The sequence below is a fragment of the Ciona robusta genome, chromosome 5 (assembly GCF_009617815.1).
Source record: "Ciona robusta chromosome 5, ASM961781v2".
Lineage (NCBI taxonomy): Eukaryota > Metazoa > Chordata > Ascidiacea > Phlebobranchia > Cionidae > Ciona > Ciona robusta.
Window position 1 is genome coordinate 4063237 of NC_143239.1, and position 15757 is coordinate 4078993.

General features: G+C 30.1%; 1 protein-coding gene across 1 annotated transcript; it reads left to right on the top strand.

Moving 5' to 3' along the window:
• Positions 1–106: 106 nt before the first annotated feature.
• LOC149735765 (transportin-1-like) lies at positions 107–15739 on the top strand. Its single transcript, XM_089877909.1, has 25 exons — positions 107–802; positions 1575–1650; positions 2788–2885; positions 3728–3886; positions 4841–4974; positions 5230–5311; positions 5823–5945; positions 6340–6461; positions 6609–6669; positions 7017–7121; positions 7510–7579; positions 7862–8014; positions 8647–8758; positions 9320–9445; positions 10229–10359; positions 10773–10900; positions 11224–11331; positions 11600–11758; positions 12102–12288; positions 12855–12950; positions 13333–13408; positions 13591–13690; positions 14000–14074; positions 14141–14255; positions 14651–15739. The coding sequence occupies exons 1-24, from the start codon at positions 704–706 to the stop codon at positions 14246–14248; spliced, it is 2688 nt and encodes an 895-aa protein (XP_089734035.1). The 5' UTR covers positions 107–703; the 3' UTR covers positions 14249–14255; positions 14651–15739.
• The last annotated feature ends 18 nt before the right edge of the window (positions 15740–15757 follow it).

Below are 15757 nucleotides of genomic sequence, written 5' to 3' on the forward strand. Positions count from 1 at the left end.
TGTGTACTAATTTTGCAGCAAAATTAATGTTCGTATCAAGTTCCCAAAATATAAAAATGTTTTGTCTCTTGTACGCGACGTGGTTCACTGCGCACAGCAATCTTGAGGAGGTGTCTGTTCTTTGAAAAACAAGAAAGTAAAGTGTCTGTTTCATTTGCATTTAAATTCAATAAAATAAATAGATACTAGATTCGTAACTTCTTTTTAAAGGACTGAAACTTGGCCTAAAGTGTGTATATGGTAATATACAATAATTTGTATTATTTTGTGGATCAGAAGGCATGCTTTGTTGGTACCCAAGTCACGTGTTACCGGTTCCGTCAAAAAACGCCGGGTCGTATGAGGGAGGATATATTTTATGTTAAAGTGTCATGGGCGTCTAAACAGAATAGTACTTTGTACTTTACACATATTAAAAAGTATAAAAACATATATAAATGTATAATATGGTTGGGCAATTTAAAAATAACTTCTGTTCAATGTATTATAGGCTATATAATGTTTTTGTTGTTGTTTATTTGTATATTGTATGATTAAACATATGTTTATATATTCATTGTGTATGCTATGCAGACTAGCAATAATTTGTTTGTGTTATTTTTTTTAAATTTCAACTCGTAATCTTATAAAATGTTTATATTCAATTCAAGCTGCATTTATAAGATAGAAGTTTTGTCAAACAGTATTATAAACAAATTAAACAATGGCCTGGCAACCTGACACTTCAGGCCTTGACCAAATCATTCAACTGCTAAAAGAATCGCAGTCACCAGACACAGAAATACAGCGTATGGTGCAGCAGGTATATAAGAAACTTCTGTTATAAATATACGCCTATTTTGTTAATATTGTTTTTATGTGATTTTTAAATTTTCTTTTAAAGTGGCTTTTTTATAAAGTAATATATATATATGTATTAATATAATAAGCAATTGTTGTGTTTGAAATAGGTCAAAGTCGGCTTGTTTACGGCTAGATTACCAAAACCAGAGGTTCAAGAACCATACTATCAAAAACATTGTTTTAATACACTAAAAAACAAAAATTGTTTACAAAGTTACATTAGTTGTAACTTGTAACTGGTTAGCAGACAAGAGGTATATGAAACAGCCCACATGTGTTATAAGGACTGTGGTTGCCCTGGCCGTTAAAGTTAAACAAGTTACACTGATACTTTCAAAAACATAACTAAGCTTGTGGGTTGAAATTTAGCCCAAGGGTTTAAAGAAATTTTCATTTTAATTTTGAATGAAAGTAACTTGCTTTATCCTTACGTGGCCAGAAAACGACAGTCGATATAATACGTGTCAGACCTCGTTCCAGCTTACTAGTTACCGTGTATGTGTGTATTTTTTATGTGTTGCTGATGATTTAGACAGCCCATTAGTGACGACTGGGTTGGAGCAATTGCTGTTAGGTGTCTTGCCCAAGGACATATATGCTCACAATGGTAGCAGCGTCGAGCCTTGAACCCATTACCTCTGGGTTAGAGGAAGGCGCGATAACCACTACGCCACGGCCTAAACTTTTTTGCCTGTTATCGTCCAATAAGAGTGATTGTTATTTATTTTTAGAAATTGGAGCAATTGAACCAGTATCCTGACTTCAACAACTACTTGATATTTGTTCTTACAAAGCTAACCACTGAAGGTAAAATAATATTTTTTCTTTATTGAGATGTTGTTAAAATAAAATTGCCCAAATTAAAAAAAACACAATTTTAAGTAGTTGTTTGTGTAGTAAAAAATATTTTTGGGGAATTTAATTCGTTTTTATTTAAACAAATCTGATTATGCTTGCTGCTTTATACAGTACATAATAATTAGACAGCTGCAATGCAGATGTATTTGTTGTGTTTTAAATAATTTAATAAATAATCAAATTTAACATATTGCTGGCGTCCTCTTAGCTTTATCATGTTAAAGCTACATTTTTATTATTTACTTTAATAGGCTATTATCTTTTAAGATGCAAAACACAATTCACAGAAAGTACAAGTTGTTTTTATGCTCATTTTTTAAAGCCAAGAGTGGCACTAATGCTATTAAACAAATTTGTTTGCCATCTTATTATTGATTTATTTCCTATCTTGCCAGGTATATGTAATAGTAACACCATCTGGAATGCAAGATTGTACCTTTAACAAATAAATAAAACAGATAGTACATGTTTAAATATACCTTAACCTATAATGGAATACAGATAACTATGTAGCTGTTATTAAAAAAATAGGGACATTGGCGATTGGCTGCTAAGAGTTTGGTATTATAATCAAAATAAAGTATATTTTACTATTTTAGTCCATACAATGTAAGTAATACTAGTCAAAACAAATAGTAAAAACTTTTAACATGTATAAGTTTAAGCAATATTGGAGAGAAATTTAAATGTAAACAAAACCACTTTACTTGACACAGCATCATATGATGTCATAATGACTATTTGCACTGAAACAATAGCGACAATCGGACTAATAATAATATCAAAAATTCACAATAAAGTGTAAACTGTAAAGAGTTAAATTCTTATAGCTAGCTAGATTTATGACACACAGCAAATGTGATTTATGATGACTTTTATTTCAGTTTTATTGTAAATCCTACTTTGATTTTGATTTATTTGATATCAGGTAATATCTAATGCTGACTTGACCATGTTTAATTGAAAACTCAGCGAATGTTTATTCTTCATTTATTAAAAAAATACATTTAAACGTTCTATATAGATATATATAATTTATTATTTATATATATTTATATATCTTTTAATACTATTATTTTAATTAAGATGAGCCAACAAGATCTTTAGCTGGGCTTATCCTGAAAAACAATGTAAGAGCACATTACACAAATTTCCCTCAGAATGTTGCAGAGTTTATAAAGCAGGTCAGTGTACATTAAATATGTATCACATAATTTCACATTATATTTAATTTCAACTGTAATTTTTCATTATATATATAGTTACAATATATTTTACTTTAACATTAACATTCTATAAACAGTCTAAACCCTATCCCGCTTCCATATAAAAAAAAATATAGATAAATATATATACACATATTTATATATATAGACTAATACTAAATAATATTATATATATATGTCTATTTGTATTTTATTTTAATAAACATAATATATATAATATATATACAAACCTCATAAATCAAGTAATATTTAGTTAAGCGCCTAAAAAGTGTAGTATTATAGGCTGAAACCTCTCACAAAGAAAAATCTATATTCAAATTAGTTGGTAATTAAACCTTTTTAAACTCTGGCACACCTGTAGACACATTTGTGTTTTACACCATCGGTGACCTTTTACTGTGTACATAGCAGTTCAATACAGTTATCATCGGTCCTTAAATGGTGTATCTTATAGATTGTCAACTATTGGATATAGTAACATGATAGGCTCATAGACGCCTAACTTTTGTAAAGTCAAGATACCCATAAGTTTTAAAACACTAAACTTTTTGCCCATGAAAGCTAAACATTTTTCTTGTCACATTACTTAATTTTATTTTTGAAATAGACTGATCATTGCACTATCCGTACTGTATGGTGTTTATTTCAATAAATGTTTGTAAGATATTAAATTGTTTATATATTTATACTGGCTACTACTCCTTTTTTTCAGGGTATATACGCATAAAAAATAGTTTTTATACTACATGAGCTGCTAATTCATTTGATTATTTAAATATAAATACTTTATGTATTCACAGGAATGCTTGAAAGCTGTGGGCGATGCTTCTGCATTGATTCGTGCCACTGTGGGTATCCTTATTACCACCATAGCTTGTAAAGGAGACTTGGTTAGCTGGCAAGATCTGCTACCCACACTGTGCCAACTTCTCGACTCTGAAAATTACAACACATGTGAAGTAGGTTCTATTAAATTTTTTTTCTATATGAGTGAAGTTCAAGACAATAATTTTTGTGTTGTAAGCTGACATTGTAATGATTTTTTTCTATCTGGCTAAAGTTCTTGACAATAATTTGTGTATGAATTGGTAATATGCCATAACAAGCAATTTGCTCCTTGCCGCTTATTTTGTATTCTAGTCGCCCATGGTCCTTGTTATACGACCTTGGATTTAAGCCAGAGTTGTTCCAACCAAAGGAGAAATGCTTAAAACTTGTTTAACCCCCAACTTTAGTTAGCCTTAATTTCTAAAATTTAAAATTAATTGTTTCGTTTCTGTGATTTGCCACTTTTGATAATTGAACTTTTTGACAAATTTGATAAGTAAGTGTTTTTGTAGTGATTTTAAGGTGTGTCTTTTGATGGTTCCAGTCCATTTATTAATAGGTTTAGTTATAATATAAAGAGCATGTGGGGCTGAGTGGGCTATGGTACAAATCAATGAAACGAGTACCCATAGGCAATAGTTTGGGAGAAACCAAAATAGAAAATTTTAATTGAGATGGAGAAAAGTACTAACAAGTTTGTGTGGGTGGATTTGTTACGAATATCTATTTAAACAGTTCAACTTTAGAAAATATTATTTGGTAAGCTTTACTAGGTATTTTACCCCCTTTTGAGATATTGTATTGATATTTCCTTCATATAAAAACACACAGTCGTGTTTAACACTTTAGTTGTCATACGTCAATTTACAAACTCTACAGTTTACATAATAGTTAAATATTTACTATTTACAAAGAAATTCAAATTTAAAAACATTTAATGTTGTTTATTGCTTATATCTATACCTATTTGAGAATAATATATTATATGTAATTCATTACAACTAAAAAAACAAACAAAAAAAGTAATATATTTTTAATTTTTTTTATATATATATATATATATATTATTTTCCATTTTTTTCCAGGGTGCATTTGGCGCGCTACAGAAAGTTTGTGAAGATTGTTCCGAGCAATTAGACTCGCCACAACTACAGGAATCACTGGAAGTTATGATTCCTAAATTCTTACAGTTTTTCAAACACTCAAGTCCCAAAATAAGGTGAGCATTCATATACACTCCCAACTTATATTTACAGTTATTTGATCTAATTTAATGCCATCAAATTCATCATGATAAAACAGGGTACTTTTTTCCCTGCCCTAGTCTGTAAAACATGGTAAAAAATGCAAAGTATCTTGTGTCTGCGAAGTATGTTATGTTTTAATGCAGTTAAGACTTATTATAATGAGGTTAGAAAACTGTTTTCTTACGTAAATTTTCTACATATTTTTATTATATTTATCATACCCCCAGATCTCATGCTATATCCTGTGTGAACCAATTCATTATCGGTCGAACACCAGCTTTAATGAACCATGTGGATGATTTTATTCAGGTAAGGATAAATAAATACATATACTGATATAGGCCTACCACTTTACATACTGATATATATATATTAATATACGTATTAGGCTAAGTGATTTATTAATGGAAACTTAGCACTAGTCACTAGTATAAATGTATAATCGTGTAATTTCTGTATGTTCCGTTTGTTTTTGATTAAAAATTTCAAAGATTAAATATTGAAAATTTCAGACTTTAAAATATATACAAGCTCATAACCACTGGGCCACAGTGCTGGACAATTGTTACAACTAATATTTTTTAATTTGTGTAAATTTTTCTTTAAATTGCCACTGTAAGTTTAGCAGTCTAAAAAATTGAAACTTTTTAAACTTTATGTTTGGAATGTATGCAAGCACGTACACACTGACTTTCAGTATTGACAATTCCTGCAGCACATACATAATTTGTGAATTTTTTTTTCAAAACGCCAACAAAAAGTCTAAAAAAAATTGAAATATTTCAAAAATTCATTATAAACATAAATCCAAATTTTACAGGGTTTATTCACTTTGGCCAACGACGAAAATGTTGAAGTTCGGAAAAATGTCTGTAGAGCTTTAGTGATGCTGCAAGAAGTTAGAATGGATAAGCTCAAGCCTCATATGAGTAATATAATAGAAGTAAGTGTTATAATGTCCATATATTTGCCTGTTAACTACTGTATAAATATTTGATGAGAACATTTTATAATATCCCTTTTGTTTAAATTGGCGTGGTCGAATTTGGTACTGGTCTTTGTTTAGGTAAATTAATCACAATTATTTTGAGAGAAATATTTTAAGTTGATTTAGTCGAAGAAAATCAGTGATAATTTAAAAACAGTTGCCCTACTCCATACACAAATGAATGTTGCTGCCAGGCAACCTGCACAGAATATCCAATGGAAAAAAAATTTAATAGAAAATCTTAAGATGTATATGTATATAGTAGGGTGAGGGAAGTATATATATAAATTTTTATTAAAGTGCTTGCCAGCAAAGGTTTGTGTTCTGTTTACAATTTTTAATTTTCCAGTACATGCTCCTACGTACACAAGATGATGATGAATCAGTCGCATTAGAAGCTTGTGAGTTCTGGTTGACTCTTGCTGAACAAACTGTTGAATGTAAACAGATTCTACCCCCTTTTTTACCTAGGTATGCCAGGAGTTTATTTTTATCGAGTATGAAAGTACTACCTTTTTTTGCTGTAGCATGTTACTATCAATAAAAAATAAAAAACTAGTTTACTCATTTTTATCAAATATTTTTTCTCACTGTTAAACGAAAAAAATCTTTTTTTAGGTTAATCCCGATTTTAATAAATGGAATGAAATATTCTGAAGTGGACGTCATTTTACTCAAGGTGAGTCCTATACAGCATCAGAAAATTAAACTGGTTTTGTATCGTTTTTTCAGTTTATTATCTGTCAATGTTATTCTTTATGGTTTGAAAAAATTCCTACGTTTTTATACCCCACTTTTTAGCCCAGCTTTTACCCTGATGTTTATACAAACAAGCATATCAAAAGTATATTACATTTTCCATCGGCAATAATCTTTCCTTTTTTTACATTTGCCATATCTAATCTTTCCTTTCAAAACTTTTCCTTTATAAGTCCAACAGCATTTTAACAACGTCACCAGGAATTTTATAAAAAAAAGAATGTAACTGCTATATGCAATACTACAGCTTATTGTTTCTAACCACAGGGAGATATAGAAGAAGATGAGATGATCCCAGATAAAGAAGAAGACATCAGACCAAGATTTCATAAATCAAAAGTCCACAGTATGCAGAATGATGCACAGAATCAGGTATGCTCAAAGTCAAATCCCAAAAAATAATCACCCACAAAGTAACATACAAAGGAAAAACAAGAGACTATGTACGAGCCATTGTAACTGCTACTGTACCTGTTGCACTGAATAATCTTTTTTTGGACAAAATAATTATTACTAAAAAAATTGGATTTAGGTTTAAAAAGGAACTAATAATTTTTTTAATAAAATAGTACTGCTAATGTTGTTAGTGTCTTTTGGTAACCATTTACAATATTTAAATGCATTTAGTTGTAATTTAATCAAATAATATAAACCTAACTGAATAGCATCGCGTAATTGTGTTAATAAATTTTCTAAAATAAAAAAACGTATTTTTTTGAAAGCAGTGGATTATTTTTCACGAGTTATTTTTGTCAACTAGGAGGCAGCATGCGAAGAGGAGGATGACGATGGACTTGATGATGATGATTCACTATCAGATTGGAATCTAAGTAAGATTTTTAAAAATGTATTTTAGATGTGTAGACTGTGTATGTACAGAATTAATCACATGTGTGAAAAGCAGGCATAACATGACACTTTTCTTTTAGGGGTATCAAAAAATATATAAAAATGGTTTGGTTAAGTTTTTGTGTTTAACTTTTTAAATTTTTTGAAAAATATGTTACTATTGTAAGAAGTTGTAAAAACAGTAGCCTAACCTATAAAATTCTGGCGAAAAAAACATCTTAAAAAAAAGATTTGTTTTAAATCAGTTTTTCCAAATTTTCCAGGAAAATGTTCGGCTGCTGGTCTTGATGTGTTAGCAAATGTTTTTCACGACGACCTTCTTCCTAATGTGCTGGAAAAACTGAACGAACTTCTCTTCCACCAACAGTGGGTGAATCGTGAATCTGGCATCCTTGTACTTGGGGCAATAGCTGAAGGTATGTTTGTTAATTTCAACTCAGATGCTGTTGTCACTGATGTATTTTTATTTTTTTTGAAAAAGGGTTTAGGGGTTACCTCTGAACCACCCTTATTTTACTTGGTCAGGGGCTAATTTAGCGTTCGTGAAATATTTTCTGTAAATTTTTTTTGATGGTTGTTTAGTCACATATTTACCATAATTCACGGTTTTGTTGTAAGTGGAACTCCTGCTACACGTAGTAATAGTAATGTACATTCTACATATTTAATTTGGAAGCTGGTTTTCCAGAAGTATATGTTCATTATGTTGAACTTGATTTTTTATACAATGTTTTGTCTGTCTTCACACGTTTTAGATTAAATATTTTTCCCTGATTTTATGAATGGTTGTAACTTGTAATCTGCATAACTACACCAAGTAATAGTACTATATGTTTGTCTAATTTATTCCGAGAAATAATTTTCTGGAAACATGAGTTGTACTTATATTTTAAATAAAAAGCAATGTTTTGTCTGCCATTACACCTTTGAGATTAAAACTTAAATATTTTCCAGGTTGTATAAATTTTAAAACTTTTTTTTTAGCAATGATTTGTCTGTCTTTACACCTCTGAATAGCCATGTTAAAAAAGCTCAAATATTTTTCCAGGTTGTATGAATGGCATGTTACCTCATTTGCCAAAGTTGGTTCCCTTCCTTACTGAGACGTTGAATGATAAAAAAGCTCTTGTTAGATCCATTACATGTTGGACATTATCCAGGTAAAAGTATCTATAACTGTTCCAACCTTTTTAAATCAACCTAAAAATTTTGGTAATAAATAGTATACAAGTAGGACAGTCAAAGTAAAAACAAATGTTCTTAAAATTGCAAATGCGCAAGTTATTCGTACAAAACAGTAAAATAAATACTTTTTTTTAAGAAATTGTATTTGTCTGGCACAAAAGTTAGGGAAATAAATGATTTATGTGCATAAAATGGTAATTTTAATTTTAATTTTAAAAAACCTAATACTGAATACTAACTTAACAAGTGAAGACAGTTTGTTAAATACATGAAAGTATTGACTTCTTAACAGAAAAAGTGACTCTCTTAATTGTTTCCAACCAAAAAATTTGTATTTATAATTTAGTAAGCTCGAAAGCCACAATCTTATGTCTCTTTTGAAAATTTCATCGCTTTTATTTCATACACTGAATAGTTAGTTACCCAATCCCAATTTTTAGATACGCACACTGGATAGTAACAAATTAGTAAGCTTGAAAGCCACAATATTATTTATGTTTGTATTAAAACATTTTTTACATTCCCTTTTATTTCAGGTACGCACACTGGATAGTAACTCAATCCCAACAGAATGGACATGATGCTTACCTTAAACCATTAATGAACGAACTTCTTAAAAGGGTGTTGGATTCAAATAAGAGGGTACAGGAGGCTGCATGCAGGTTTGTTTGAAACTATACTTTATTTATTTTTAAAACATTGGGGGTGGTTTTAGTTTATTACTTTAAAATGTTAAATCGTGTGAATTACAGTTATTAATACTGTACAATATAGTAAGGTGGGGAAAGATGGGACATCTTTTATTCTATTTTTCGTCTCATTTAGTAGTAAACAAAGAACATTCAAAGAATTATAAAACCATATCCTCACAACTACCATTGACCATTAGTAGTTGTTTAAAACATGATCCGGATATTTGGATATTATGTCCTAAAGGTGTCCCGTCTTCCCCTACCCTACTATATAAATTAACTAATTAACTATTGTCACTTGGTATAAATTTACAATATTAACTCTTGTTAATCGGTAATATTGTAGGAAGATAAATCCTATTATTTAGATTTACTGTATAATATTAACTCTTGTTAATTAGCATTATTTTACAATGTTAATTGTTGTTTTTGGTATAAATGTATATATTAATTCCTAAAATTGGTATGACCGTATAATATTAGGATTATTTAGTAAAACTATTTGAATTGTAGATTCACTAATATCCAGGTAATAATAAAAAACTCGTATGTTTAAAATTTGTTTAACTTTTTATTTTTTTATGACACAATATTTGTGTTTTACAACATTATATGTTTTTGTGGCCGTGCCTTATATTTTACCTACCACTAAAATCGACTTGACTTAAAATGGTGGCTGCTATCTTTTATATAGAATAGTTTTCCAGTATTACCAGTTATATTTTACTTTCTAAACTTGCCTTTACATTGCAGTGCATTCGCAACACTGGAAGAAGAAGCTTGTACGGAACTTGTACCTTATCTACATTTCATATTACAGACTCTTGTTTATGCTTTCAATAAATATCAGCATAAAAATCTACTCATTCTGTATGACGCAATAGGTATGAAGTAATCTCAATTATTCTGGTTTACTTTTTTAATTTAGGGTTAGATAATTAAAACCATAATTGCAATTTAAATTTATAATTTTTGGGGACTATTTTATACATTAAATTGGTAAACGAGGCCAATAGTTTTTAAAATACTAAAAATTGTTCAAACTTTTAAAACATAAATGGTAAAATTTAACATTTTTTTAATCATTTAATATTATTTTAAAAACTTTTATTCTATATGGGTGAGGTCCTAAAGTGAGACACGATATGGGACTTCATATAGAGCCCAGAGTTGGTCTTTTTTGAGGCTTTACATAGATAACATAAAGAGTGGTTAGCTTATGCCCTCTGGCTAAATAAATACAAAGCTATTATAAAATATTAGAATATATTTATAATCTGCCATTGTATGTTCTAAGGTACCTTGGCAGATTCAGTAGGCAACCATATGAACAAGCCTGAATACATACAAATGATAATGCCACCTTTAATTGAGAAATGGAATAGTTTACGTGATGAAGACAAAGACCTTTTCCCTTTGCTTGAGGTGTGTGGAAATGTAGATTATGTAATAAAGTTAATTTTGTTATAATTTGTTTGTTTTTTTTACAAATTTCTAGTATTTTTTTCTTGTTTAAAATGCAGGAACAGCATTAAAACACCTATTTTAAAAAACTGTATTAAAATAGATGCAAATTCGAATTTGAATTTAGTTTTACAGTTTTGTTTAATTCTACAGTTTTTAAATTAATAAAAAAATATTTACATAAAAAACAAGACAAGTATTGTCTGATTATCTCTTTACAAATGTTGCCCCCTATAACAAAACCACATTTAAAACAGTTATAAAAATACATCTTATTATTACAGTGCTTGTCATCGGTGGCAACAGCTTTACAAAGTGGATTCCTACCTTACTGTGAACCTGTGTTTCGTCGATGTGTGGGGTTGGTACAAAACACTCTTACACAGAGCATGGTACGTTTGCACCTAATCTATTTGTTTCTATTCTATATGGAAAGTTGCCATATTATCCTGACACTCTTTTTCAGATATAAAATATATTTTTTTGGTAACTAAAATACCCTTTTACTTTTTTTTGAAAAATGTTTTTTTTATTAAAAAAATACACTTTGTGCACTACTTAAAGTGCAAAAATACAAAGACCGTAAAAACATTTTTATTTTAAGTTACTTTTTTACAATAAAAAAGGGTAAAAATCCAACATTTAAATTATACTTTATAGTCATACATGCAAAACCAAGAAAAATTTGACCCACCCGACAAGGACTTCATGATCGTGGCACTTGATCTATTGAGTGGTTTAGCTGAAGGGTTGGGTGCTGGTATTGAACAACTGGTGCAATCAAGTAACATACTTGCACTGATGTACGAATGCATGAGGGTATGTATTGTGTTTTTTAAAATTTGAATTCTAATAATAAAAATTGTGTATTGTGTGTTTTTTTTAGGTATTTTAGGAATTTGAAATTGTAAAGTAAAAATCTGGATTTTTTAAATATTTTAAAATAATTTTCTGGTAAATTTTGCAACTAACTACATAAAATACAATAACTAAATAAAGTATGTATTGTAATTAATAACATTTTTAATTTAGAAAGTTTGGTAACTGATCCTTTTACACCCAGGATTATATTAAATATTGTGAACTTTGAATGAAAAAAATGTAATAAATAAGTTGTGTTCGTTTTTAATAAAAATTTAAACTTATCTTTTTTTTTACCCAGGACCCTATGGCAGAGGTCCGACAGAGCTCATTTGCATTACTTGGCGACCTCACTAAAGCTTGCTTTCAACACGTAAAACAATATATTGGCGACTTCATGCCAATACTTGCACAAAATCTTAACCCTGACTTGATATCTGTGTGTAACAACGCAACGTGGGCTATCGGGGAAATCTCCATTCAACTAGGTATGTATGTGATACTTTTATATGCAGTCTATTTAGGCTTTGTATAGGTTTGTTATGGTTTACAGCGCTACCAGTTTAGTTTCACATTTCCAAATTCTGAGGCGAGGTTTCCAGTCTTTTTTATCCTATTCCTGTGGAACCTCATTGTCTATATTCAAATCTAATTTTCCCCACAAAATTAGTTTAAAAACTTGTTTACATTATTGTTTGAATCTAAGTCCTAAAGAGAAACTAAACTGTAATAGTAGTTACTAGTTAGCTCTTTAGGCTCTAGTATTTCTCTGTATACTTAAAAAGCTTCATAATTCTAAAACCACCGCTCCCCCTAAGTTGCAAAAAGGTGACGAATTTTTCTGTTTTGAGACCTACTGTTCTAATGTATTCATATGTCTAATGAATCAGTTTCTCTAAAACCTAAATTCCTTAAAAAACAAATTGTTTCAGATATTTTTATCCTTTATTTTTACACTACCATATTTTCTTAAGCGAAAATTTTTGTGCAGCCTGGTAGTTAAAGATACATGCCAAACTATACCTTCTATTGTAAAACTTAAACTTAATTTCAGGTCCTGAAATGCAGCCATTTATATCCATCATGCTTGGACCCCTGGTTGCCATTATTAACCAACAAGGGACTCCTAAAACACTGCTTGAAAATACAGGTAATGTATATTGTTTGCATTACATTATCTGTATACCTCTACAATGTTTACATATTGATACAAACACTCTGAAAAAACTGTTGTCATATAGAATTTTAAACCTTTTTTTTATTCTGTTCTATGTGGTTGAGGTCATACAAGGCTTGATATTTAGGTCAGAGTTAACCCATTATCTCAACACCCAGAGTACAACCCATCAGTGACGACTGGGTCGGAGCAATTTCCGTCAATTTTCTTGCCCAAAGACATTAACAAAGTTAATAGTACCAGTATCCAGCACCGAACGTGATACCCTTTTGCGGCCATATTTATGTCAATTATCTATAGCTTTTGGAGCCACACTTTTTTAAAGACTTGTTTACCCAAAGTTTTCCATTCACAGCTATCACTATCGGTAGACTTGGTTTTGTTTGTCCTAATGATGTAGCTCCAGCGATGCCACAGTTTACAAGGCCATGGTAACTACAAGTGGTTATTTTAAATAATTTGAAATGTTTACAAATTATATCAAAATGATGAAATTTATGATGTTAATGTTAAATAACTTAAAATGTCCACAAATTATGTAACAATAAATGTGTAAAAATCTATTATGTAACCGTGTACAAATCCTCTATTTTCTAACACTTGACACCTACAGGTGTACATCATTACGTAACATTCGTGACAATGAAGAGAAGGACTCGGCTTTCCGTGGCATCTGTGCCATGATAGGTGTCAATCCAGGCGGCATAGTGCCGGTAAATTAGAAAATTTGAATCAAAACTTTTATCTGGAATAGGTTTTTTTTCGAAGTATTTTTTCTTCTTCATTACTAAAAATGCCGTCTTTGAATGTCCTTTTTTAACCTGTTATTTAATTGTTTTTACCTGTTTTTGAGGATTTATTCTACTTTATATGCAGTGTTTAATTATTTTTTAAATTTTTTTTAGCTTTTCTATAACTCAAAATGTCATATTTGTATGTGATTGTGTTTTGGTATCTATTTATTTTCTTTTTTATTTAAAAGTTTAATTTATGACTGTAATGTTTTAATATTTTTTCCAAAGGATTTCATCTTCTTTTGCGACGCAGTTGCTTCATGGGTGCAACCAAAACCTGATCTAAAAGATATGTTTCATAAGGTACTTGTTATCTGTAAAATTCTGGGACCGAGTTTGCCTGACTATTTTTTCCAACTACTTTGGTAGATCCTACATGGTTTCAAAGACCAAGTTGGTGAAGAAACTTGGACAAGATTTTCTGAACAATTTCCACAGCCTTTAAAGGAAAGACTTTTAGCAAACTATGGAGTTTAATTATAACGTAAGTTTTAGCGTAAGTGTTGGATTCTTAGTTTTTTATTTATTTTGTTTTTAAAGCGATCTGAAATGATATTAAATTTCTTAATTCTTTTTTGGTATATCCTACAGGTTAGCAGATATTGGGATTTAATATAATATAAAAAAACTAAAAAGTGTAATAAAAAATTAGCTTTGGCCAAAATACAGCATTTTAAACTAAATATTACTGATGCGGTGGCACAGTCGTTACAGCGCTTGCCACTAAACTAGAAGGGTAAGATTGGCAATTTAAAATTGACTCCATTGTGGGTGTGAATGTCTTTAGGCAAGACACTTTAACGAGAATTGCTCTAACCAAATGGTCCCGTACGAATTTACAAAATTGTTGGCAGTTTTTAATTTTTTTTGCAATTTCAGGCGCAAATCATCCAGGGGGAAAATCTTGTTGTCACTTGCAGCGGGGGGGTTAGGTTTCGCAACACGGGGAATCTCTCCGAAAAAACTCACTCTCCGCAGAAGGGGGATTTTTCGGCAACTATAGGTAGGGCGGGGTTAGGGACGATAAAAACTGAGGGCGGGAATTTCTCTAACATCGGGTACTGCTTGTGAACATTATTACTTCAGTTTCCTATTATTGTGCACGTATTATTCTTAGGTTTTATCTTTTTTTCCTTTTTTTCTCTTGAATATTTGCAAAACGCAGTGTGAATGTAGGCCTGCTGAAATATCTCTGTACTTAGTGTGTTAATTGAATCAGTAACTTGAAAAATTCAGAAAACTCGTTCTAGTCTTTTCAAATTTTACTCTTTTTTTTCTTGTTCAAAGCCAATTAGGTATGCATAAGTGTCATTCATATTGTGTGCCTTAATGTTTCTTATTATGTAAACAAATCCTGCCAGTGAGTGTGTTGTCCTAATGAAGCAAAGTTTTCTCTGGTTCTGTTCCAGGAATGTACATTTGATTTAAAATCTCTAAAAATGTTGGAATAGTTCAAAAAGCTGTAAATTGTGACAAATAAACCAATCTATTGTAAACGTATGGGTTTTGTTTTAAGATTGCGATTGCTCACTTGGAGTCTGTATGTAAACTTTGTACATTGTTTATTGTTTAAATGCATAAACATGTTTATTGTTTATACACTTACTCTGCTTTCACCTAAATCTCTGTAAGTCTTAAAATAAATCAGTGAAATTTTATACTGAATACGTCTTATTGTGATAACTGCTGTTTTTTTTTTTATTAAGTATAAACATTTAAGAAACATCAAATCTTGCAAGGTTAATTTTGATGCTATAGCAGATAAAATGCTAGAATTGCTCTTGATAAATTACGTCATTTTTTTGTACCAATATTTCATCTGAAGAGACATCATTATGGTATAGCAGATGAAGGTTGATACAACTTTACAAGGAATTCTGAGTTAAATGTTAATGTTTCATTCGTGTATTCTATTTTTGTGTGGTTCGCAGAATATTATAACATTAAACCATGTACAGACCTCTTAAAGGATAGTGTTGAATATTT

Coding starts and splice junctions, on each gene's coding strand:
- LOC149735765 (XM_089877909.1), top strand. CDS start 704: ATGGCCTGGCAACCTGACACTTCAGGCCTTGACCAAATCATTCAACTG. Junction 11,332..11,599: donor ACACTCTTACACAGAGCATG/GTACGTTTGCAC, acceptor TATACTTTATAG/TCATACATGCAAAACCAAGA. Junction 13,409..13,590: donor CCACAGTTTACAAGGCCATG/GTAACTACAAGT, acceptor TGACACCTACAG/GTGTACATCATTACGTAACA.